The sequence below is a fragment of the Hyperoodon ampullatus genome (genome assembly GCF_949752795.1).
Source record: "Hyperoodon ampullatus genome assembly, chromosome: 3".
Classification (NCBI taxonomy): domain Eukaryota; kingdom Metazoa; phylum Chordata; class Mammalia; order Artiodactyla; family Ziphiidae; genus Hyperoodon; species Hyperoodon ampullatus.
The window spans coordinates 75,261,405-75,289,095 of record NC_136916.1 but is presented as its reverse complement, the minus strand read 5'-3'; the positions used below and the strand labels follow the sequence as shown (position 1 = coordinate 75,289,095).

Below are 27,691 nucleotides of genomic sequence, written 5' to 3'. Positions count from 1 at the left end.
TAGCTCATCGTTAGCATATAGAAACATAACACATTTTTGTATGTTGATTTTACACCTTGCAACTTCACTGTATTTGCTTGTTATTGCTAATAGTTCTTTGGTAGAGTCTTTAAGCTTTCCTATATATAAAATCATATCATCTGCAAATAGTTTTACTTCTTCCTTTCTAATTTGGATGTCTTTTATTTCTTGCCTAATTGCCCTGGCTAGGACTTCCAATATTATATTAAATAAGAGTGGCAAGAGTCAGTACCCTGATCTTGTTCCTGATTTTAGAGGGAGAGCTTTCAGTTTTTCATGACTGAGTATGATGTTAGCTGTGGGTTTATTATATATGGCCTTTTTATGTTGAAGTATGTCCCTTCTACCACTTTATTAAGAATTTTTGTCATAAGTGGGCATTTAATTTTGTCAACTGCTTTTTCTAGATCTACTGAGATAATCATATGTTTTTTATCCTTCATTTTGTTTATGTGCTGTATCATGCTGACTGACTTGTATATGTTGAACCATCCTTGCATCTCTGGAATAAATCCCACTTCATCATGGTATATGAACCTTTTAATGTACTGTTGGATTTTATCTGCTAATATTTTGTTGAGGATTTTTACAACTATGTTTATCAGAGATATTGAACTATGTTCATCATAGACATATAACTATTTTCATCACTGGGGGTGTGTGTGTGTGTGTGTGTGTGTGTGTGCTTTGTCTGATTTTTGTATCAGGATGATGCTGTCCTCGCAAAACAAGTTAGGAAGCATTCCCTTCTATTACATTTTTTGGAAGAGTTTGGGAAGGACAGGCATTAAAGCTTTGAATGTTTGGTAGAATTCACCTGTGAAGCTGTCTGGTTCTGAACCTCTGTTTTTGGGGGAGCTTCTTGACTACTGTTTCAATCTCTGTACTAGTGATCAGTCTAGTCAGATTTTCTGTTTCTTCATGACTCAGTCTTGGACAGTTATATGATTCTAGGTATGTGTCCATTTCTTCTAAGTTGTCCAATTTGTTGCATATAGCTGTTCATAATATCCTCTTGTAATCCTTGGTATTTCTGTGGTATCCGTTGTTATTTCTCCTCTTCTGATTTTATTATTTCTTTCCTCCTACTGACTTTGGGCTTTGTTTGTTCTTCTTTTTCTAGTTCCTTTCAGTGTAAGTTTAAATTGTTCGAGATTTTTCTTGTATCTTGAGGTAGGCCTGTTTACTATAAACTTCCCTCTTAGTACCACTTTTGCTGCATCCTATAAATTTTGTTTTGTCATCTTTTCATCTTAATTTATCTTCAGGAAATTTTTTTATTTCTCCTTTGATTTCTTCATCAACCCAATAGTCGTTCAGTAGCACTTTGTTCAGTCTCCATATATCTGTGATTTTTTCCAGATTTCTTCTTGTAGTTGGTTTCTAGTTTCATACCATTGTGATCAGAAAAGATGCTTGATGTGATTTCAATCTTCTTAAATTTACTGAGACTTGTTTTGTGTCCCAACATATGGCCTACCCTTGAGAAAGTTCCATGTGCACTTGAGAAGACTGTGTATTCCGCTGCATTTGGATGGAATGTTCTGTACAAATCTATCCAATATATTTGGTCTAATGGTTCATTTAACACCTCAGTTTCCTTGTTGATTTTTTTGTCTGGACAATCTATCCATTAATGTAAGTGGGGTGTTAAAGTCCCCTACTATTATTATGTTGCTGTCAATTTCTCCCTTTAGGTCTGTTAATAATTGTTTTATATATTTTGGTGCTCCTATGTTAAATGCATATATATATATGCATTATATATACATATATATATATCAGTCACTTAGTTTCCTTGATAAATTGTCCCCTTTATTATTATATACTGTCTGTTTTTGTCTCTTGTTACCTTTTTTGGGCTTAAGTCCATTTTGTCTGCTGAGTATGGCTACACCCACTTTCTTTTGACTGGCATTTGCTTGGAGTGTTATCTTCCATCCCTTCACTTTTAGCATATGTTTGTCTTTTAGAGCTGAGGTGAGCCTCCTGTAATGTATGGTGGTTTCTTGTTTTTTAATCCATCCAGACACTCTGTGTCTTTTGATTGGTGAATTCACCCCATTTACATTTAGGGTAATTATTGGTAAATGAGGACTTATTACTGCCATTTTATCTTTTGTTTTCTGGTTTCTCTATATCACTGTTGTTGCTTTTTCCTTGTGTTTGATCCTGCCATCTTGGTTTGGTGGTTTTCTATGATTTTTTTTCAGTTTCCTCATTTTTTATGTTTATTGTCTCTGCTCTAGATTTATGTTTCGTGGTTACCACGAAGTCTGTATAAAATGCCTCATAGATAAAATAGTCCTTTTTCTGCTGATCGCATCTTATCTTCATTTACCTATAGGGTTTCTGACCTTTTCCCCTTCCCCTTCTGCATTTTTGTTGTCTCAAATTATCCCTTTTCATGTTGTGAGTTTGTTGCCAAATTGAGGTAGCAATAAATATTTTTTCTGATTTTCCCCTTTTAACCTTTATGCTATAATAAAATGTTTAATACCTATTCTGATAAAGAGTTACAATTTTCTGATTCTATGTATCACCTTACTCAAAGTTTTGTGTCCTTTTACCTTCTTGTTTCTGGTAGAAGAGCTCCTTTCAACATTTCTTGTAAGGCACATCTAGTGTTGATGAACTCCCTCAGTTTTTAGTTACCTGGAGAAGTCTTTATTCCTCCTTTATATCTGAGTGATATTATTGCTGGATAAAGTATTCTTGGGTGACGGTTTTTACCTTTCAGTATCTTAAGGATGTCATTCTACTCCCTCCTGGCCTGTCGACTTTCTGCTGAGAAATCTTCTGATAGCCTCTGTGGGTTCCCTTGTAGGTTACCATCCTTTTTTTTCCCTGGTTGCCTTTAAAAATTCTTTTTTTGTCATTGGCTTTTGACAATTTTAATACGATATGTCTTTAAGAAGGTCTTTTTGCATTGAGGCAATTAGATGTTCTCTTAGCTTCATGGACATGTATATCAAGTTTCTTCTCCAGGTTTGAGAATTTCTCAGCTATGATTTCTTTAAATAATCTCTCTGCTCCCTTTTCCCACTCTTCTCCTTCTGGGATACCCATAACCCTAATATGCACCCTTCTTAAAGAGCTGGATAGCTCTCGTATAATTTCCTCATTTTTTATATTTTAATTCTCTTCCCTCTTCTACTTGCATCATTTCTAGATTTCTGTCCTCGAGCTCACTAATTCTCTCTTCCATGTGGTCTGATATATTTCCAGTGCTTTCTAATGCATTCTTTATGTTGTTTATTGAGTTCTTCAGCTCCAGAATTTCTTCTTGGTTCTTTCTTAGAGTTTCAATATCTTCAGTAAAGTATTCCTTCTGATCATTAATTTTATTCCTGAGCTCACTGAACTGTCTTTCTTAGTTTTCTCATAGCTCAATGAATTTCTTCATGACACCTATTTTGAATTCTTTGTCAGTTAAATTGCAATATTCTGTGACTTTAAATTTGGCTTCTGGAGAACTGTCATTTTCTTGTCGTGGCATGGCGTTACTTTGGCTCTTCATGGCACTTGAGTTGTTCCTCTGCCCATGCATTTGAAGTAGCAAATACCTTTCTGCTTGATTCTAATGATTCAACAGGTTAGAAATTAGAGGTCTTTCTTCTGTTTTCCAGTAGGTGGCGCTATAGCACAAGTTTATGGTTTTCCTTACCTGAGCTGCCTCCAGTTATGTTTGAGAGTTGGCACATTCTACCCTCCACCACCTCTGTCAGAGGTGTGGCCCGTGTCCTCATTATTGCTTCTTGTGGCTCCAGGGGTCAATGATGCCTTCCTGCTGCTAATGTCACTGGGATGATGGGCTCTTCCCTGGCATCCAGGATCCCCTGAGTTGTAGACTCTGCTGCCACAGGGGGAGGATGAGGGTGAGCAGAGCAGGGGTTGCACAGGCACCTGTGCTATGCCCAGTGTTCTAAGGTTCACAGACTCCATCACTGGGTGTGGAGGAGTAGGGGGCCTGAGTTGTGAGCACGTCAGTGGCTGGAGGAATGGGGTCTCAGGCCCCACTGCTGCTGCTGCCCAGGTACCTGTGGCTGCAGGCACCACTGCGGCTGCGAGGCCAGAGTTGTGCTCACTGCCTCCCCTGATGTTATGTGTTCTCTGGGGCTATGGGCTCAGCTTCCATGGCCAGAGAGCTGGGCTTCTGTTCCCTCAGTTCTGCCTCCCCTATGTGTTCCAGTCCACCCACCTTTAAATGTGCAGATATGTGGAAATCTCTGGCATCCCAGTAGGTTGAGCAGAGGCACCTTTGTTGAGCTGTGGATGCTTTACTGGTTGTTGACTGAAAGGGAGCTTTTCACTCTGTCATGTTGCTGATGTCACTCTAATATAACTGATTTTAAATAGGCCCAGATGTTGGATTTGGTAGACAAAGAACTTAAAATAGCTTTACAAATATGTTCAAAGAATTAATTTTTCAAATTAAAGGGAAATATATGCTCAATGAATAAATAGAGAATCTCAACAGAGAAATAGAAGCTATTCAAAACAGAAATTATACAGCTCAAAAGTACAGTAACTGAAAATTTTAAATAGGTTCAATAACAGTTTGGAGATGGCAGATAAAGTTGAATATGGTTCAACAGAAATTATCCAGCCAAAAAAGAGAAAAATGTTTGAAGAAAAATGAACAAAATTTCAGAGACCTGCAAGACAATGTGAAGCACCCCAAGGTACATATAACTGGAATCCTAGAAAAAGAGAAAATAGCACAAAAATTTGAAGAAATAATGGCCAAGAACTTCCCGAATTTGGTAGAAAACTTTAAAGATTCAGAAAGCTCAAAAAACTCCCAAAAAGATAAACAAAAATAAAATCACTCCTAGACAAATCACAGTTACACTGCAAAAAAAGCTAAAGAGAAAGTCTTAAAAGCATTCAGAGAAAAGTGCATGTCATATATGATGAACAACAATAGATTAACTGCTGACTTCTCACCCAAGACTATGAAAGCCAGAGGATACTGGAACAACGTATTCAAAATTCTGAGGGAAAAAAGCTAACACTAATTATTCTACAACCAGCTAAACAACCCTTCAAATATGAAAGCGAAATAAAGGCATTTTCAGTAAACAAAACCTGAGAGAATTTACTGCCAGCAACTCCACTACAAGAAATGCTAAAGGAAGTACTTTAGCCTGAAGGGCAACTGGGACCTATACAAAAAAATTGTAATGGTAAATATGTGGGTAAATATTTTTAAACTATATATTTTTTCTTAACATCTTTAAAAGATATAACTACTTAAATTAAAACTTATAAGTCAGTAGCAACAGATTTATAACAAACAGATCTAACATATAACAATAGCACTATGTAAATAAAATGATGGGTACATAAAAATACACTATTGCAAAGTTTCTATATTTTACCTTAAGTAATTCAATATTCACTCTAAGTTAATATAAGTTTAAGTTTAAGATGCATATGTAATCTCTAGAGCAACAACTTTAAAAAGTACAAAAATATAAAGCTAGAAAGCCAAGAGAGAAATTAAAATGGAATAGTAAAAAATATCTGATTAAGGGCTTCCCTGGTGGCACAGTGGTTGAGAGTCCACCTGCCGATGCAGGGAACATGGGTTCGTGCCCCGGTCCGGAAGGATCCCACATGCTGCGGAGTGGCTGGGCCCGTGAGCCATGGCCGCTGAGCCTGCATGTCTGAAGCCTGTGCTCTGCAATGGGAGAGGCCACAACAGTGAGAGGTCCACGTACCGCAAAACAAACAAACAAAAAAAAAAAAAAAAAAAAAAATTGATTAAAACAAAAGGAGACAGGAAACGAGGAACAGAGAAAAACAAAAAGAAACAGAAGACACAAAACAAATTGCAGCAGAGAAGATCTAAGTACAATCATATCAATAATTAAATTTAGGGGACTTTCCTGGTGGCACAGTCATTAAGAATCCGCCTGCCAGTGCAGGGGACATGGGTTCGATCCCTGGTCTGGGAAGATCCCACATGTTGCAGAGCAACTAAGCCCACACACCATAACCACTGAGCCTGCACTCTAGAGCCCATGAGCCACAACTACTGAGCCCACGTGTCACAACTACTGAAGCCGCATGCCTAGAGCCTGTACTCCACAACAAGAGAAGCCACCGCAATGACAAGCCCGCGCACCGCAATGAAGAGTAGCCCCCACTCACCACAACCAGAGAAGCCCGTGAGGAACAACATAGACCCAATGCTACCAAAAATAAATAAATCTTAAAAAATTAAATGTAGGGCTTCCCTGGTGGCGCAGTGGTTGAAGGTCCGCCTGCCAATGCAGGGGACACGGGTTCGTGCCCCGGTCTGGGAGGATCCCACATGCTGCAGAGCGGCTGGGCCCGTGAGCCATGGCCGCTGGGCCTGCGCGTCCGGACCCTATGCTCCACGACGGGAGAGGCCACAACAGTGAGAGGCCCGCGTACCGCAAAAAAAATTAAAAAATAAAAATAAATGTAAATAGACTAATGTTCCAATCAAAAGGCAAGAGATTATTAAAACTAGATTTAAAATCCAAGACCCGGTTGTATGCTGTCAACAATACACAAGGTTTAAATATAAAGACATAGACTAAAAGTAAAAAGCTAGAAAGAATATATTCTGTGCAAACAGTGAGAATAAGAAGATGAGGTGGCTGTATTAATAACAGACAAAATAGACTTCTTAACAAGAGATATTACTGGAGTCAAGTGGAAGGACACTTCATAATAACAAAATGGTCAATACATCAGGCAAATATAGCAATTATAAATTAGATGTGACTAATAACAAAGCTCCAAAATACACAAAGTAAAAACTGACAACTAAAAGAAGAGATGAATCCACAATCATAAAGACTTTAACATACTTCCCTCATAAATTCATAGACTTAGACAAAAATATTAGTTAAGAATATAGAAGATCTGAATGACACCATCAATCACTTTAACCTAACCAACATTTCCAAAACATGAAACCGAATACCTACAAAATACACACACTCTTTCAAGTCCATATGGAGTGTCTACCAAGATAAACCATATACAGGGCCATAAAACAACTCTCAATAGTTTTCAAAATACTAAAATGTTACAGACTATATTATCTTATTGCAACAGAATTAAGTTAGAAATCAACAAAAAATAAAACATCTGGAACAGCTCACAAATATCTGGAAATTTAAAACTCACTTTTAAAGGAACCATAGAAATCACAAAGTAAATTGGAAAATATTTTGAACTGAATTATAATGAAAATTGGTAAATGATAAATTAGACCACTAAAATTTAACACTTCTGCTCTTTGAAAAAATTATTAAACCAAAATGAAAATGTTTTCAAAATATATCTGATTAAGAACCAATATCTAAAACACATAAAGAATGCTCAAAGCTCAATAATAAGAAAACAAATAACCCAATAAAAATAGGCAAAAATATCAGAACAGACACTTACCAAAGAAGATATATGACCATAACAAAAGCACATGAAAACACGATCAATATCATTAGTAAAATGTAAATTAAAACCAAAATTAGACATCACTTCCCATCTTGCAGAACGACTAAAATTAAAAATACAACACCAAGTACCAGCAAGGATGTAGAGTGATTGGAACTCTCAAACATTGCTGGTGGCAAGGTCTATATAATTATTCCATGGAAATGCTTTTATTCTGTCTCTCCAAAAATAAGCTAGTTCAGAAATAGGCAGTAAAAAATGTTTTTAATTGGCAATGTATACCTGAAAAATATATTTTATTTACTTAACTTTCTACTCATTTGATACTTTTTAATATATAAATTTATTTATTTATTTTTGGCTGTGTTGGGTCCTCATTGCTGCGTGCGGGCTTTCTCTAGTTGCAGCGAGCGGGGGCTACTCTTCGTTGTGGTGCAAGGGCTTCTCATTGCAGTGGCTTCTCTTTGTTGTGGAGCATGGGCTCTAGGCACAAGGGCTTCAGCAGTTGTGGCACGCAGGCTCGGTAGTTGTGGCACACAGGCTTAGTTCCTCCACGGCAATGTGGGATCTTCCCAGACCAGGGATCGAACCCATGTCCCTTCGTTGGCAGGTGGATTCTTAACCATTGCACCACCAGGGAAGCCCCTCATTTGATACTTTTTAAACTAACTCAATTGTTGAGTAACTAACAGTCAACTGCCACTTAAAAAAATCAGTTCATGGACGAAAACAACAATACCTAGTAAGCAGCTTCAGAGAACTTTCCATCAAATTCGTGGAATTCGTCAGAAATGAAGAGGAGGCAGAAATCCAAGCACCTAGACTGATCTGCCCCAACTCAACACCATAATATCCTCCTTCCACTGCAAGGTTCTGGGTCTGCCTTGGGAAGAATGAGGCAGCCACATCCAGCCTCTGCTTAATTCTCACAGAACAAAGTCTGGGGTATCACTGCAACCAGGAGCAACAGCAGCAGTGGGCAAGACCAAGGTCAAGCTCTTTCTGCCCCTTAGCTGTGGTTCTCACACATCGGGTTGGAATCTGTTAACAGTTTTTGTTTCTGTTAGTAGGACATCTACAGCAGAAATGATTTAGCTACAGATTTAAGACAAGCCATTTGGTAGAAAATGACAACAAATGGGTCTCCAAAGAAAGAGGAATTACAAAATACTTCCATTTCAAGTACTCTCCAGATCCTTGGTCTATCTAAATAATGACTAAAGAATACAGCCACCCCAAAAAGTAAAACAGTACATCAAAACAAAGGACAGGGCTTCCCTGGTGGCGCAGTGGTTGAGAGTCCGCCTGCCGATGCAGGGGACATGGGTTCGTACCCTGGTCCGGGAGGATCCCACATGCCACGGAGCAGCTGGGCCCGTGAGCCATGGCCACTGAGCCTGCGCGTCCGGAGCCTGTGCTCCGCAACGGGAGAGGCCACAGCAGTGACAGGCCCGCATACCGCAAAAAAAAAGCAAGAAAAAAAAAAACAAAGGACAAAGGGCTTTCATGACCCAAGGAGCTGAAAGGCACAGGCACTTCAGCCTCTATGACTGACCTTGACGAAAAATTAATTACATGACTTGCTTGCGTGGGAAACTGGTCATCTCACACCACACCGAGAGAAAAAATTGAAACGCAGATTTACTCCATCCTGGACAGGTGGAACACATACAGAATGTGAACACAGCTCAAAACCATAATCAGAGCCTTTTTATCCCCAGAGAAAAACACTCAACTCAGACAACAGCATATCTATGGTGGTGTACCTGGAAATTTTATTTTTGCTAAAATTCAGAACTTTGTAAGAATTAAATGATGGGGCTTGGACCAGTTGGGTCAGAGATGTTGACAGCCTTTCAAAATCAAAGAAACTATTAAAGAAAGCAACATTAAAGAAGAGACTGGGGGCTTCCCTGGTGGCGCAGTGGTTGAGAGTCCGCCGGCCGATGCAGGGGACACGGGGTCGTGCCCAGGTCCGGGAAGATCCCACATGCCGCGGAGCACCTGGGCCTGTAAGCCATGGCTGCTGTGCCTGCGCATCCGGAGCCTGTGCTCCGCAACGGGAGAGGCCACAACAGTGAGAGGCCTGCGTACCGCAAAAAAAAAAAAAAGAAGAGACTGATCTCTTAGACAAAATAGTACAAGTTCCACACTCCCTGCTCATCACAGCCCCTAAAAATAAGTCCCAGGATTTTACCCTAACCTCGTTATCGCGGCCGACCTCCCTCTCTTCTGAGGTAATGTCTATAAATCTTGGCATCCAGTGTGCCTTTGCACCACATGTCAGCTATTAGCAATGGCATTTTTCCTGACAGCTAATTGGTAACATTAAAGAAAAGAAACGAAAAGCATTGTGCTTGCAAAGTCATTTTACAACCATTAACAGCAACAAGTATTTTATGGGGGACATGGCACTGCCTGGGAATCCAAGGACCATGATGAATTTTCACTCTGCCAGTAAAACGAGAAATGTGGTGAAAATGAAATCCATACCTTCAGCTTATTTACATGACAGCTGAATTAGTGATACTTCTCGTGCCAGAAGAGTCTCTCCAAGTAACGTTTGGGCTCAGGGAGTCCTCCAAGGCAGGCAGACACCCAAAAGCCTCCCCCCGGAGCCTGAAGTGGCAGTGACCCCACACGGCCGCGTGGCCCTTACCTTTCATTTTGGTTGTGTAAAATCCAACAGCTGCTCCGTCTCTCCACAGAATTTTAGCCTCCTCCTTCACAGAGTGAGGTAAAAAAAAACATGTCATCATCATCCAAATTCCTCTCCAGTCTTCCAAAAATAACGACGTTTAGAATAAAAAGCACAATCCTTTCCCCAAATGACTGAACCTTTGAAGGAAAAACAAAAAGAACATCTAAGTGAGACAAGAGAGGAAAATCAGACACAATAAATTCTATGCTTGGAATCAACCTACACCCTGGGGCCAGGTGTGGGCTCCCCCACCATACAGTTCCTCTCATGCTCAAGATCCAAAATGCGGATCATAGTTTCTCACGGAGGTTTTCCCACCCCTGACCTTTCACACATGCATTGGCCTCCAGGAGCAAGGAGCGTGGCCAGAGGGGCCTCCTGGGTCTCCAGGACCACAGACATGGAATGTGAAGAGACAGAGAACAATCAGTCACATGCCAGTGAAACCGGAGGTTACACAGAGGCAAGAATTTCAGCAGAAACCCTGGGTGTGTCCAGAGATAAACCCAGTCTGCCATTTTTAACAACAGCCCCAGAATTCTGACCCTCAGAAGGAGGGTAATAATTGGGGATTATTATTGGTGTCCAGTTGCTACACCAAGAGCAACTGATTTTCAATGGCTTGTGACAGATTTTGAGCACATACTAGAGTCCCAACCCCAGAGAGTTACTGGGACCCAAGGCCTAGCCCATCCTAAGGCTACAAAATGGAACTGTCTCTCACACACTGCAATGTCATAACAATTGAGGAAACTGTATTGTGGTCAAGGTCAGGCCCACAAAAGAGCTTGACCATTAACAAGTCAAAATGATTTCCTGCTCCTGCCTGTTCATATTCTCTGCATTTGTATAGCCCACGGATGGCACAGGTGTGGCATAAATGAAGGCCTCCCACTCCTGCACTCATAGCAGACATAACTAATCAATCCCCACTCTATGTGGCTGAGCCTGGATATGGTCTCAGGATCCTCCTAAATGCAGTCTCCCAGACAACTACAAGCAACCGCTAAAATGTGGCACTTGAGATGAAACCAATCAGCTAGTGACAAAGTGACGGTATTGTTTTATTAGCTTTTATTTCAACAACATTGCTGTGTGACAGCCTAAGGGTGTGGGTGTTTGTCACCCCTTCCTCTGCAGCACCATGAAATCAGCAAGAGTATTACCTGGGCTGAGACTGCCACCCACCTGCTACCATTCGATTCTCACCACCCGCCAGAGAGGTCCTGGTTTATAGGTGAGGAAATTGAAGCTCAAAGAGGCTAAGCAATTACATGTACTGATTTCCCTGCCTTGTTCCAAAGAGGCCTTAAGACAGCTGGACAAGGCAGGTTGTCCAGTCAAAGGCAGGCAGGTTTGCAACACCAGACCAGGACTTCTGAGTCCTGGGCCAGGGCACCTGCTGCAGCCCAGCCAGTGGCTCCCTTCTGCACTTTCATCCATTAGAGCTTTGGTAGAGGGAAGTTTGATATAAATATGAATGTTTGGTTTTGTATTTAATACTGGACCCTTAAATGTTTATTATCATCACCATCATCATTGTGGTCATGGCTTCTTGGCCTAGATTTTCTGGGAGATCTTCAGCAACTCATAACGCCTTTCAGTTTCAGTTTCCTCCACTAATCAAGGGAGAAGACTGCTTAAGTGGTCTCTCAGACACTTGTATGTTTTTCAAATGCTCCAATAATAAAACTAAGTCAGCTTGCAGCCCTCTAGCAAATGGCACAAAGTGTTTAGTGCCAATAAACTTATTAATTGGCCCAGAATGCAAAATATTTCACCTTCATCTGGAGCCAAATCTTAGATGAGAAAAAGATTTGCAAAAGCCACACCAGCTTAACTCTGAGAAGCCACCTCAATTTTGTATCTCAGACAGTAGCAGCCAAATCAAGTTCAGACTTTAAGAATAACTAGTTCATCACAAAACCCAAGGGGTGTAATGTGGGAGGCTATATTTTCAACTTATAAAACCAAAAAGTTCAGAGGAAAGCCAGAAGAGAAAAACAGATTGCATCTGGCAGAAGGGAAATATCCAATCAAAAACTGGCAGGAGAAAAAAGGAGAAAAAGAAAATGCACTTAATTTGTCCAATTTCATTACAGGGGGAAAAAAATGTGTGACATGTGATTCTGACTTAGAAACGTTTCTGAAAACACAAAACTAAGAACCAGTTCTAATCCCTCAATTAGGACCACTAATTATGTTAACAGAAAGAACACTAAGAAAGTTGGTTTTTTGTTTGGTTTGGTTTGGTTTGGTAATTTGTAAAGAAGAGCTGGCTAAGAAACAGAATGTAATTAAAAGAAAAAAAAAAAGTCAAGACACCAAGTTCTGTAAATGGAGAGGGAAACTATCCCTACATACAGCTGGGGCAGACAGATCTTTACAACCTGCTTCATTAACTGGAATTAACATCCAAGTATCTATCTGTTCACAACATAAGCCACATTTTCAGAAAATGTGAAGGTTTTCCTCATCTAAATTTAGAAGAATTGATACACAAGGGAAGTGACCACTCTTGTTCTGAAAAATATATATATATATTTAAAAAGCAAATCAAACTCTTCCTGGGATTCAGAACACCCAACCGCTCATACCACCTGCTTCATGCACAGACAATGACACACACAGAGAGATGTGTGTGTGTGTATGCCCGGCAGCACCCATTTGCTGAATCTCCAGCCATCGTTAACTTACCGGAAGAAAACCCTTTCAAAGTAGTATCTATTGGGCTTCTCTGGTGGCGCAGTGGTTAAGAATCTGCCTGCCAATGCAGGGGACACAGGTTCGAGCCCTGGTCCGGGAAGATCCCACGTGCCGCGGAGCAACTAAGCCTATGAGCCACAACTACTGAGCCTGTGCTCTAGAGCCTGCGAGCCACAACTACTGAGCCTGTGCTCTAGAGCCTGCGAGCCACAACTACTGAGACCACGTGCCACAACTACCGCAGCCTGCGTGCCTAGAGTCCATGCTCTGCAACAGGAGAAGCCACCACAATGAGAAGCCCTCGCTCTGCAATGAAGAGTAGACCCTGCTCGCCGCAGCTAGAGAAAGCCCACGCACAGCAACGAAGACCAAATGCAGCATAAAATAAAATAAAATAAATAATAATAATAATAATGTCTATCAAGTCAATTAAAACCAGACCTGAAAACATCGTGCAATTTGTGACAACATTGATGGAAGTTGAGGGTATTATGCTGAGTGAAATAAGGGGAAAGACAAACACTGCATGATCTCATACATGTAACATAAAGGAGCCAAACTCATAGCAACAGAGACTAGAGTGGTGGTTGCCAGGAGCTGGCAGTGGGGGAGAGGGAAAGATGGTCAGAAGGTTCAAACTTCCAGTTATAAGATGAACAAGTTCTGGGGATCTAATATACAGCATACTGATTGTAGCTAATGATACTGTATTACATACTTGAAAGTTGCTAAGAGAGTAGGTCTTAAATGTTCTCACCACAAAAAAGAAATGGCAATTATGTGATGTGATGCAGGTGTTAACTAACACTGGTGGTAATCATCTTGCAGTGTATCAAATCAATGCATTTTGCACCTTAAACTTACACAGTGTTATATGTCAGTTATATCTCAACAAAGCTGGGGGAAAAACAGACTTGAAAAAGACAACCCATAATCTAGGGAGAAATATTTGTTAATCGTATATGCAATAAGAACTTGCATCTAGAATATAGAAAAACTCTTACAACTCAACAGGAAAAAGTCAATCCAATTAAAAAGTGGGCCAAGGGGGTTTCCCTGGTGGCACAGTGGTTAAGAATCCGCCTGCCAATGCAGGGGACATGGGTTCAAGCCCCGGTCTGGGAAGATCCCACATGCCATGGAGCAACTAAGCCTGTGTGCCACAATTACTGAGCCTGCGCTCTAGAGCCCATGTGCCACAACTACTGAAGCCCATGTGCCTAGAGCCCGTGCCCTGCAATGAGAAGCCCGCACACTGCAACAAAGAGTAAGCTCACCGCAACTAGAGAAAGCCCGCGCACAGCAACAAAGACCCAACACAGCCAAAAATAAATAAAAATTTTTAAAAAGTGGGCCAAGGATTTTAATAGATATTTTCCCCAAAAGGACATACAAATGGCCAATAAGTACATGAAAAGATATTGAACATCTTAGCCACAAGGAACCCTCACCCTTGCCATCCTAGGTCTCTATAAAGCCACAGTGCTTCAAAGACCACCAGGCCTGCTGTCAGAGAGACTAGCATTTGTGTCCAGTTAAATCACTTACAAGCTGTGTGGCTCAGCTTCAATTTCTTTGTCTGCAAAACAAATACCTTAAAGATTCTGAAGTCAGATAATCCCTGTAAAAAGTCTGGGTAATACACAGGCTAGCATCTAACATAATATCTACCTCATAGTAAGTACCAATAAACATTACTGGAATGCAATAAATAGAACTTCCCTACACCCTAGAGAGATGATGTGGATTAATGTTTCAAAATTAAGATGTGAGAGGCCACTCAGGAAGGTAAGAGAGATTTACCAATAGCCAGGTATCTGTTGCATATAGCCATTTACTACTATTTTCCTTTCTGGCAGGGTGTTATAGATTGAACTGTGTCCCCCAAAAAGATGTTAAAGTCCTAACCCCCAGTACCTATGAATGTGATTTATTTGGAAATAGAGTCTTTGCAGATGATCACGTCAAGATGAGGTCATTCGGGTGGGCCCTAATCCAACATGACTGCTGTCCACATGGAAAAGGGGAATTTGGACAAAGACAGACAGACACAGAGGGAGAAGGATGGGCAGACACAGGGAGAATGCCATTGATAAGCCAAGGAAAGCTGAGGCCACCATAAGTTAGGAGAGAGGCCTGGAACAGATTCTCCCTCACAGCCCTCAGAAGAAACCAACCCTGCCAACACCTGGATTTTGGACTTCTAGCCTCTGGGACTGGGAAATGATACACTTCTGTTGTTTCAACCACCCAGTTTGTTGGCATTTTGTTACAGCAGTCCTAGAAAATGAATCCACAGGGGTAGACTGCTTTAAATTATTAACATGATAATAAGCACACTGACCTTTAACACCTGTTTTGCAATGTCCACTTAAATTTGCAATACCTCACCTTCATCAGACCTTCTCTTGCAGGATCAGAGGTTCTTAGTACATCTTCAGTGGTCCACCAGGACTTCTTCACGTAAACAGCCACAACTAAAGAGGAAGCCAAGAGAAAACAATGATGTACACATGGCCAACTGGCCACCAAAGGGGCAGTTTTAGCAACATGCAGCCACTGTGAAGGTGCAAAGGAAAGTTATGTGTGGCAAAAGCAGGCGATGTTTCTAGAGCTGAGTTGTCTGAGAGCACTGACCAGGACAGAGTGACCACTGTCACCTGAAAGGACTTCACAGGTGTCTGCAGAGATGGCCTGTTGTTGACCCCAACACAGGATGCACCCCAATGCTATTGGGTGCAAGAGGCTACACACCAATATTGACAAATTCAATGGGTAAGAATTATATTTTTTTTCAAAGTCCAACTATGTGACACAACTTGGAACTCTGCAAATTTAGTCAAACCCAACATTATCTAACCATGGAACAAACCATCTTCTTATCACCCTAGGTGCTGGGTTTGGCGCTGGCTTCTTTTACATGCTTTTCTTTCATTCTCACGATGAAATTATCATTTGCATTTTTCTGAGGACGCTAACATTCTGAGAGGGGAAGGCAAACAGCTAGGAGGGCTGAGGTCGGGTCCAGCCCTCGGCCACTGGACTCCAAGTTCAGTGCTCTTTCCAAGAGGCCAGAGATGGGTCAGCTGTTGATGGGGCAAATCATGCAGGGGAGGTGGGGGGGCTTTGGATAAGAAGACTCTGGGGCGGGGACCTGCAAGAGAGGAAGGGTAGAGACATCACTCCTACCCCACTCATGCCCCACCCTTGTCTAGACAGTCACTGAGGCCTGTTGATTCCACCCACTCTGAGTTTAGACATGGGTCCTGCTGCTTAGTAGAGGTGATCCTGGAACACTCTCAACCTCACCAAGGTTGACGAGATTCCTCATCGGAGCTGCCCAAACTGATCACCCAAGGTGGCTAACAAATTCCAATGAGGATCAGGTGTGAAACACCCAACACAGGGCCAGGTAGGATGCCCTCAGCACCTGCTAATGAATGCGTCAGTTCTCCCCTGCTCATGCTGCAGTTGCCAGGTCCCATCATTCCACCTGCTGCCCCAGGACAGGATCCACTCCCTCCCCAACCCTGAATGCCACTGGTCCATCTCTCCAGGTGACTCTGAGCACTCCACCTGGTCCCCTGTCCCCCCAGTCTCCCCTGCCAATCTATCCCTCCTGAGGGGCCACTCCAAAGGCAAATGCAATCACGGCCTCTGCCTCTTGTCTCTCCTTTCCTTGCTTAAAAATTACATTTTAAAACACTAAAGTCACTTTGGTTATTTTCTGGTGTCTTTTTTATTTTTTTTTTTAAGACTGTTTTCAAGAGAAGTTTTAGGTTCATGGCAAAATTGAGAGGAAGGTACAGAGATTTCCCATATTCCCCCTCCCCCCCACACACATCCCCCACTATCATCATCCCCCACCAGAGTGGTACACTTGTTACAACTGATGGACCTACACTGATACATCATATCACCCAAAGTTCTAGTTTACATTAGGGTTCACTCTATGGGTTTGAACAAATGTATCATCACATGTATCCATCACTATGATATCATACAGAGTATATTCATTGCCCTAAAAACTCTGTGTTCTGCCTGTTCATCCCTCCTCACCACCACTTACCCCTGGCAACCACTGATCTTTTTTCTGTCTCTACAGTTTTGCCTTTTCCAGAATGTCATATAATTGGAGTCATCAGATTAGTTTCTTTCCCCTAGTGAAATGCATTTAAGGTTACTCTATGTCTTTTCATGGCTTGATAGCCCAAAATTCTTCTCAGCACTGTATTTGGTGCTAAAATATTCCATTGTCTGAAGGTACCATAGTTTAGTTCTCCTCCACTATCTTTTTATACCCCTTTAATTGCCATTTTTATACCTGTTTCTCAAGCCATGTATCTGAGCCCAAGGGGTCCAAAAGCCACAGATAAAAAGATACATCTTCCCAGTCAAATCTTTTTGGCTGAAGAGTTGAAGGAAAACAACACAGAGTAGAAAACAAAAGTCCCTTGAACATTTAATATAAGGCTCAAGACTTTAAAACAAATTTTGTGGGGCAATCAAGTTAAGCTGCCACCACCTTCTTCCCTATTCCTCTCTGCTCTTTGAAGAACTTTCGTAGAAAACCCTGTGAAGACCAGGTGATGATATTAGCTATCGTCAAGCACTAACTCTGCACAGTCCCTCCCTCCTCTCCAAAGGCCAACAGCATCTAATTCACTGTCAGTTTCATACCATTGGTGAATTTTGTCTTCTCCAACAATAGTTCCAAAATTGATACAGCCGACTGAGAGAGAAGTGCCAATTAAATGCCTGACATCTGCCTTCACTTATTCAACTAAATTCATGGTCCAAATGGCATCTACTAGAACTTGCAAGAGGCTTATAAAACCATAAGGATTATTTCCCTGCTTAACAAGGTGAATCAATAAAAGATGTTCAATTTACTAATACAGTGTATTACTGCAATACAGATGTTCAATTTACTAAGACAGTTTCAAACAGGAAATGTGTTATGATTTGGTGTTTGTGTGGTGCCTTGCAAGTTTCACGGTGCACTGCAGAGCATTAATTAACCACATAAGTTGTCACAAAATAGACTGAATTTTTTTCAAAACTAATCTTAAGCTGTTAAGTGTACATAACAATGAAGGTGAAGTCTGATCAAATGTAATAGGCTTAAAATGAATTGTCCTCAAAAACAACTCTTGAAAAAGAGTCAGCCTTCCAAAGAATAGCAGCTTTTGATCAGAAAAGCCTGCTACCTAGTCAAGAGGAAACAGGCAAGAGGAATGGGGCCAAAGTCCTCGGAGAGAGGCTGTTTCCAGCTCAGCAAGGACAAAAGATGGACCTGGGGGACTGGCAGGCACTGCAGAGCCAGCCTTGGAGCATCGCTTCTGAGACCCTGGAGCCAGCAGGTTCCAAGAGTTAGAAAGTGGAAACTGGAGCCTTCCCTGGTGGTCCAGTGGTAAAGAATCTGCCTTCCAATGCAGGGGACGCAGGTTTGATCCCTGGTCGGGGAACTAAGATTCCCACATGCAGGAGAGCAACTAAGCCCACGCACCACAACTACGGTGCTCACATGCCTCAACTAGAGAGCCTGCGTGCCGCAAACTACAGAGTCCATGCACCCTGGAGCCCGCATGCCACAACGAGAAAGAGAAAATCCCACACGCCACAACTAGAGAGAAGCCCGTGCTCCACAATGAAAGATCCCACATGCCGCAATGAAGATCCCATGTGCTGGCAACTAAGACAGCCTAAATAAATAAAATAATAAAATAAAATAAAATAAAAGTGGAAACCACACATCCATACTTTTAAAAGAAAAATACAATCCCGATCAGTACCCTCTGGCTCTCCACCATCTAGGACCTGGGAGACTGGACCCCTGCAAAAGGCTGAGCAGTGGTGACAGCCGCCGATGGGGCATTGTGGGTCACAGGCCAGCCTTGCTTCACTGATTTAATTCCCCTCTCCCCCTGAGTAACATGTAACCACAAAGAAGATGCCAGTAATGGATTTTATTCTATGACACCCCAAGGTTTTCCAAACAAGTTAAGACAGTGAGGTCCCTAAGGCTGACTCCCAGTGGCCTGGCGTCATCAAGGCTCAGCAGGATGAACTGAATTCAACTACCTGGGGCTGAGTTCCCGAATGCACGAATGGCCCTGTCCCAGGTCCCCAAAGGCTGATGAGTAAGTCTCCATCCTTGCCCCTGGGAGTTGGTAGCCTGCAGAGAAGAGAGAGCTAAACAAGCTGACGTGATATAGGGCAGGACATGATAGGTGGTAGAATCGAGCTGGGAGCCAGAGTCCAGAGGACCCAGAGGAGGGGGTCAGTTCTGCTGAGGGAGTTGGGAAAGCATCCCTGGGGAATTCGCCAGCTCGGGCTCTGGATCACTGTGTAAGGCTTCAAAACAGGCAGAGATGACATGCGAGGGCAGAGTAACCCATGAGCAGAGGCACAGAGCCCTACAAGTCCAAGGCCACACCCAGGGCACCCCAAGCATTGGGGGTAGCTGGGCAAGGCTTAAACAAGGGAGAGGCAAAGCTGCAAACATCGATTATAGCAAGGTTGCAGGATATACAGCTAATATGCAAAAGCCCACCACTTCCCTGTATGCCAGCAATGAACAAGTAGAATTTGAAATTAAAAACAATACCATTTACATTAGCACCCCTCAAAAATGAGATACTTAGGCTTATACAAAATGAAATACTTAGATTTATGCAATCTAACAAAAATATGTGTAAGAGCTATACAAGGAAAATTACAAAACTCTGATTAACAAAATCAAATAAAAACTAAATAAAGATATTCTATGTTCTCGAATAGGAAACCTCGATATTATCAAGATGTCAGTTCTTCCCAACTTGACCTATAGGTTCAATGCAATCCCAATCAAAATCCCAAGAAGTTATTTTGTGGATTTCACCAAAATGATTCTAAAGTTTACATAGAGAGGCCAAAGACAACACTGAAGGAGAACTTGGAGGACTGACACTACTCAACTTCAAGACTTACTATAAAGCTACAGTAACCCAGACAGTGTGGTATCAGTGGAAGACAGATCAATGGAACAGAATGTAGAGCCCAGAAATAGACCCACGTAAATGTCGTCAACTTCTATTTGGTCAACTTTGACAGAGAAGCAAAGGCAACACAATGGAACAAAGACAGTCCTTCCAACAAATAGTGCTGGAACAACCGGACATCCACACACATAAAAATAAATCTCAACACAGACCTTTCACTCTACTCTTCACAGCCATCTCAACAAACATAAACCAGTGCTGACGGAGAGCAAGACAACATAAGGCATTTTGGATACATCCCTATGGACCTGGTGTAGGGAGAACACAGACTTCAGAGACAGGTGGGGTTCACATTCCAGCTTCTTCAAGGCATGATCTTCACCCTTCCCCCACCTCGAGTCCCCCACCTGTCACATGGAGCCCACGACATCCTCTCACCTGGCCGTTATGCAGATTTGGTGAAAGAGCTCATTTCACCAAACTGCTTTGCCCAAAGGGAAGCTTTTCAGTGGTGTCCAAAAGCTTCCTCCACCTGCTTCAAGTGTTGCTCTGGGATTCCAAAGAAGTATGAAAAGCCCTTTGTTATTTGCTGGCTTTTGTCAGTGACACAATGGAAACTGCTTGCTAACACTGGGTTTCTTCCTGGGAGCTCCCTCTCCAAACTTTCTGCTCTGGTTTGCAGGGAAATGTCTGTCTTTCTTCCCCAGCTTGATCGCTGCCATCCTATCTGCTGCCTCCCAACGTGAGAGGGGACACATTCCTACTCACCACGTTTGCTCACGAATGGTCCTTTTCCATCAGGGTGCATTAAGCCAACCATCAGGTCCCTCACTTCCTCCTTCCAGGGCTGTGGGGACGCATCACGCCTGATCAAGGCACACACTTTCACCTGCCCAGAACCTCCCAACAAGATTTTTTTTTTTTTTTTTTTGCAGTACGCAGGCCTCTCACTGTTGTGGCCTCTCCCGTTGCAGAGCACAGGCTCCGGATGGGCAGGCTCAGCGGCCATGGCTCACGGGCTCAGCCGCTCCGCGGCATGTGGGATCTTCCCGGACGGGGGCATGAACCCGTGTCCCCTGCATCGGCAGGCAGACTCTCAACCACTGCGCCACCAGGGAAGCCCCCAACAAGATTTTTAAACCTTTCATCTTGCCTAAGATTTCTTAATGGAGCTACGTCCTTTTTTATTTAAATATTTTTAAATCAATCAATACAACAAACATTTTTTTTAAGTTACTGCGATTTTTCCACAGTACAGGTCAGGGAGAGCTGATTGTCACCCATCACCTTGGACGGGTGGGCTGTGGCAGTGGGGAGCTGTCCTGAGAAGGACTTTGAGGCCACCATCCAGCTCAGCAAGGAGGAGCACTGTAAAGATCAACACCCAGCGGGGGACAGTGGCTCGTGTGGCCGTGCTTGCTGTCCCTCATCATCTGCCCAGCACCAAGGATGGGGGAGGCAGCAAAGTGGCTCAGGACCCTGCAGAGGTCACAATGCTGAAGCACATGGTGCTCATCCAACCCACATGTTGAGCAGCTATTATGTACAGAGCACATAATAAATCCACTGGAGGAATTAAATTTAGACTCTGGCTTAAGACACTTACAGCTTGGAGGGGGAGACAGTGCCTGGGATGCGAAGTACCTCTGGCCAGGGAGAGGTTGGGGGCCGTACCCTGCAGACCACCAGCGGCCACCATGCTTCAGAGGAGAGTGACATGACCTGATTACTGTTTTAAAGTAATGATATTCACCAGAACCACACGTCCAAGCATCCACCAAGCGTCTGGCTGACTTTTTTTCAGGTGAGGCTCAGAAGGGTTGAGAAACTCAAGATCAAGTGCCTGTAAACAGCAGTGTTGGGACTGGATGTGAACTGGCTCTCACTGACTCCAGAGCCCCCGCTCTAACCTCTATACTCCGGGTGAAGAATGGACAAAGAGACAAGGGGACAGAGCTGAGCCCAGACTCCATGAAGGCCGACAGAGTAGGGAAGACAGAGATGAGAGGAGAGACAAGGAGGCGACAAGCCAAGACAGCAATGAGAAAGGAGAGGCCGGCACGGAAAGACCTGAACAGAGGGGACCTCGTTTTGCACATCAAGATGGGGAGGAGGGCTGCCATTTATTCAGCAAACACTGACAAGTTCGGGCACTGAACTTGGCACCAGGGATCTAGGGCAGAAGACGCTGCCCAGCAGGAGTGAGACAGGCCACCAGGCCAGGACCACACAGACCATGACCAGCACCCAAGACGTAAGCAGCATCAGGCACCTACTCAAGGGCTATGTCTTCATCCATTCATGCTGCTGTGACAAAATACCACAGTCTGGGTGGCTTATAACAACACAAATTTACTTCTCACATTTCTGGACACTGGAAGTCTGAGATCAGGGTGCCAGCATGGTCAGGTTCTGATGAGAGCCCTCCTGGGTTGCAGACAGCTGACTTCCCACGGTGTCCTTATTCAAGGGGACTCCACCCTCATGACCTAAGCACCTCCCAAAGGCCCCACATCCCAACCCCATTACATGGGCTTAGGATTTCAACATATAAATTTGGTGGGTGACACAAATATTCAGACCATAGCAAGCTGTCTGGAAGGGCTAGGCAGAGTTCCAAGAATAGGCCTGAGCCAGACTGGGCTCCGGTGCTGGGGTCTCTGGGGACCAGGTTGAGGTACTGGCTTTGTCAGTCTCTGGAGGAGTCCAATCAATGTGAGACATGATCAGGGTGGTGGTTTAGAAAGAGAACAGTTGGGTTATGCCCAGGTGGGAAGAATTAGTCCTTTTGAAATTAAGAAGAAAAAAGAGAAAAAGGTTACTTGAGAAGGATCACACTGGATTCGGGTGCAGGTAAGGCTGGAGACAAGGAGGGCAATGGGAGCCTGTGGTCATCCAGCCAAGAAGTGAGGAGGGGCCGAGTGCAGCACTCATGCTGGCAGGGAGGGAGATGCTCGGGTGGCAGAAAAGACCACCTGGGAATCAAACTGGTCCTAAGGCAGAAGAGAGAGGGAAGGCAGGACAGCAGCCAGCTCCCAAGCTTGAGAAGAAGGACGAGGTGTCTTCACCAGGAAGAAGTGAGGACGAGGAAGAGGTGTGAGGGTTTCAGTTTTGAAATGCCTGTTAGAAACAGCAAGGTCAGGGTGGCCAGCAGGTGGCTGGATACACAGCCCGAGGTGAGCAGAGACAGAGAAGGCCCATCCCCCACACCATCATAGCAACCAAGGAGGGAGGAGCTCTCATGCGCACCCTTGCACGCGCGCACACCCCCCCACCACACACACACACACACACACTCCCTACCTCCCCACAATAACTGCAGGCTGTTCACATACTGGCCCATGGTTTACACTTCTTCAGTCACAACCGAAGGAGCTTCAGGTCTGCCTGTTACCCCCTACCAGCCTCCCCCAGTTGCTCCCCTGGAGTCTAAGCCGCCACTGCCCTGTTACAAATCTAAGAAATATGTACTTCCCCCAAAAAAGAGCACAGTTAAACCAAAGTGACAGGCCATCTTCCCAAAAGCAAAATACACGTAGGAAAAAAATGCTGAAAAGTTCTGGCAGAGGACAGCACATAAACACATTCCAAGGCATTGCATGACTTTTATGCAACATTGACTGAGCCGGTCAATAATTTAAGGGGAGGGGAAAAATAGGCAAGTTGACATAGCAACTGTCATATCGCATTACTCGGGCTACCATTTCCATACAGATGTCTTCCTTAGAGGAAAATGCTTCCCCAGATGCCCTGTGAACTTGGGCACCTCTTTGCCAGGGAGAAGGAGACATCTGGTTTGTAGTATATCTGCATCAACTTCCCTGTGGTTCTCAGGTCCTTCTTGCCTTCGGCGACTTTGTTTCCATGAGTGGAGATTTTAACTCCAGGAAGACCAGGTGAGATGAGGTGCCTGGATCCTGAGGCACAGCTGGACAGCAAGGTGTTGGAGGCAGAAAGAAGCCCACACCAGAGCTAGTCTATCTAGGAAAGGCATCTTAAAATCACAGGCTGCACCAAGGCAAGTACAGCAAGTTTCTCAGGGTTGGGGAAAGCAGAGAGAGGTGCAGACAGCCCAAGCTGCAGTGGTAAAACCCTAGGATGCCTCAAAGAAGCACCCCCATCCCCGCACATCCGTGACGCTCGGAATATTTTCCTTGGAGCTTCTCTGTTTTCCAAATACCAATAGTCCCTTGGTGAGAATGACATGTCTTTGTTTGTGGGATGCTTTTTTCCCCTACGTTGACATCCAACTCACAGTAAGTGTCATAAATTAATAGGGAATAAAGAAGGAAATCCCAAACAATAGCCAACATGTGCTCCCAAACACACAGTGCTGTCACTGCAAATAGCTCTTCAATCTGCATCCGTCACGGCCCACGGAAAACAGAACTCTCTTGGTTTCTAGCATGGAGCTCTCTTAGCTTATGTGAAGTCAGGTCCCACTCAACCTGGGGGCCACCTGACACCGGCTGAGCTTGCACAGCCACACGGGCACCTTAGCCACCAGGAGAAGCAGGTATTTAAATCGAGCCTGAATTTCTGGCCAGAACTCTTTTCCCCCAAACTGTCAAACCCACTTAAGCGGGACTCCCCCATGTAGAAGGTTGGGAGGATGGGATCCATTTCAGGCTAATGTCTACCTCTCCTTTATTCAAAATGCAAGCACAGACTTAAACGTACAGATTCAACATCCATGGGATCACGGGAGGCTGCACCAACGAGGCTGCTAATCAGGCGGTTCCTGAACCCTTGGGGTTCGTGAGTCCGCGGGGGTTATCACACTTCAAAGCCAGGAAAACTGTAATTACTTCTCCACATGCTGAAACTCAGACTTCACCAGGGCAACAAACCTCTCCTCCACTCCTGCCATATTAGCTTGGTTTTTACCAGAGATACAAAAACCACTTCACTGACTCAGGTCCACAGGTTCATCCTGCTAAACAGAGCTGGGTTTAGCCCCATCCATCCTACTCACCGGGAGGCCTGACCTCTCCCTTCAAGGCAAACTGGGGACCAGGAGCTGCTCTAGCTGGTGCCCCCTTCCTGAGGGTCAGAAATTCACAGCGCCTCCCCCTACCCCATCTTCTGGCCTTTCCCCCAACCCCTCCCCCAAATCTGGGCAGCCTTCTCAGGGGTGAGGAACGTCCCAGAAAGGGCCTTCCAGTTCTGCAGAAGTTCTCTGGGCATCTCAGGGCATCTCATTTTCCACCCACCCACCCCTCTTGAACCACCACCCACCTGCCCCAAACACAGCCCAGAGAAGGCCTGGCTCCGGGCCCGCTGTGTCACAATCACCTCTCAGCCCACGACAGCCACCAGGAAGGCGGCTACACAGCGGCTCTGGTTTCAACTGAATGTTTGCCTTGGCTCTTGCTGTCACTGCAGGCCTAGAATGGGCACGCTTTTCCAGGAAAAAATCATCATTTTTTGATTCCCTGCTTGTTTTTCTCAGGGTGCACATGACACGCAATCACCAAAAGCCATAAATAAATTAGCAGCAATTTGAAGGATGAGTGTTATGCTTGGTCACAAAACGTCCTGGAAGCAAGCTGGGGGGATAGATGTTCCAATCAGGGAAGCCAGCGTGTGGCAACAAACACAAACAGCCGCCCCTCTGTCCTCCCTCTCCGCAAGGACCCTGCTTTCTGTCCCTCAGCCTCACCACTTCCCCTGCACAGGGAATTCACAACACACCCTCCAGGAAGAAAGCCAAGAACGGCGGCAAAGTGATGTACACCTGGGGTCCAGGTCCCTGCCCGGACCCCTCCTTCAATTTGACAGCCCACAGACCCTGCAGAGGAGCTCAGGTTGCCCTCTCCCCAAGTTTTTCCTTCCAGATCACCCAGCACTGTTGCCCCAGCTGGAACCCCAGTCATTCCCAGGCCTCCCTCCTTGGCCCCTCCAATTCATCCCAAATCCTGTCGTTTCCACTATTTCACCAACCCGAGTTCTCCCCACCAGGCGAAGCCTCAGCATCTCTCCTGTGGGCGCTCCCAGACTCCTGGACACTCAACACTTGTCCTCCCTTCTCTCCATCCTTCCTTCCGATCATGACTAAGGCATCCTTCGAAGGGCTGAGATCCAAAGGCGGACCCCTCTCCAGCCCCAGTCCCCACCCATCCTCCATAACGTCACCAGGCATCTGGCCAGCTCCCCTCAGCATGGCCTCCCCACCAGGCAGGGGCCAGGAGTGTAGAGAAGGCTTTATGAAAGGAAACTGCAAAACGTTCAGAGAAGGGGTCAGTAAGACTCAGGGCCAGAGTCTGTAAGGTGGGGCGCTGCCTGGGATGAGGGGGCCTACTTTCCAGGTTCCCTGTGCCTCCACGGGTACTGCTTCATGTCCAGAGCACCCAGCCCTGCAGGGCAGAGGAGCAGCTGTGTGACCACTGTGTGACCACCAGTCAGCTTGGACAGTGGGAGAGGAGACCAGAGGTCCCAGTGAGCGGGTAGTGGAGAACTTCTCAGGCCTCCTACCCCGTATGCCAGCCAGATGGGCACTTCCCTGCCAAGAACTTGTGCTCCTCCTACGCCCAGCAATACCCAAGAGTCCCCTTATTCTGGAAACTTCCATAGCACTGTGGCATTAGGTCTCTTTCATTTGACTCAATTATAAATAGACTTTTTTTTTTTTTTTTTTTTTTTTTTTTTTTTGCGGTACGCGGGCCTCTCACTGTTGTGGCCTCTCCCGTTGCGGAGCACAGGCTCCGGACACGCAGGCTCAGCGGCCATGGCTCACGGGCCTAGCTGCTCCGCGGCATGTGGGATCTTCCCGGACCGGGGCACGAACCCGTGTCCCCTGCATCAGCAGGCGGACTCTCAACCACTGCGCCACCAGGGAAGCCCTAAATAGACATTTTTAATCAGCCTCTGGACACTCATTGCTCTGCCCTCTGATCATCAACCACTAGGTTTTATGGAAGAAAAAAAAAATCAAACAGATATTGTCATAAGGAGAGCTGAAAAAAACCTGACAAGTTTCCTGACAAGGAAAGCAGGAAGAGATCATCTAGGAAAAGTATCCACGTGGCCTAGGAGCTTGCCGAGAGGGCTTCCATCAGAAAGGGTCAGATGTTAAAAGGACGAGTGCAAAGGGTGGAAGAGGCCTCCCCACAGCCAAGGTCCCCAGGCCCAGCACCATCCTGTAAGACCAAGTAGGGCACTGAGGAAGTTCAGGCAGGCTGGGAAGACGTTCAAGGAAACAGGACAGCTGCCAGGGTAGGCTGGCAGGGCTCGGAGGGGAGAACCCGAGGAAGAAATACAACTTAGCCAGAGGATCTACTGGCCACAGAGAAGGCAAAGGGCCTCCAAATTAGGAGCAAGCAGCTGGAAACAGTGGAAAAGCAAAGGAGTGCATTAGCTACATTTAGAGAGGCATAAGCTTCAGTGAATGTACATCCCAGGGGCCAGAAGTCCTGCAAATGTGATCCTGAAGTTGTAACCTTTAGTCACTGAGATCATGAGATGCCGGAAGGGGCCAGAAAGACACACGAGCCAGTACCATCCTGGTGTGTGCGGGGAAGGTGCAGGTCTTGGAACTAATGCCTGGTTCCCTGAACATCTCTTCCTAATGGTGGTCTAGAGTGAACTATGAAAGATGATCTGTAAGTACCCTAGAAAAGAAAGACTGGACTTAAAATCAGCATGAATTCACCAAGACCAGAAGAGACAAACTGGCCTCACTCCCTTTTCTGACGAGTGTTCTAGGCTAGTGTTAGGAGAATAATTAAACATAAGTCATCTTAATTTCAGCAGCCAGATTTCCCTCCATTCTTAACTGCAGGCATGCATTTCATAAAGTCTCTTGACTTGCATTTTATGAAAGTCTCTTGAAATCTCCAGA

General features: G+C 44.5%; 1 protein-coding gene across 1 annotated transcript in view; it reads right to left on the bottom strand.

The window, feature by feature from the left end:
• The window catches only part of LOC307050159 (protein FAM169B-like), a gene marked incomplete at both ends in the record, with an annotated part of 84,467 nt that overhangs the window by 25,473 nt on the left and 31,303 nt on the right, over positions 1 to 27,691 (bottom strand). The window contains 3 exon segments of the mRNA XM_079699986.1: positions 10,121 to 10,208; positions 10,210 to 10,299; positions 15,260 to 15,345. Coding sequence (XP_079556112.1) covers positions 10,121 to 10,208; positions 10,210 to 10,299; positions 15,260 to 15,345 — 264 coding nt within the window.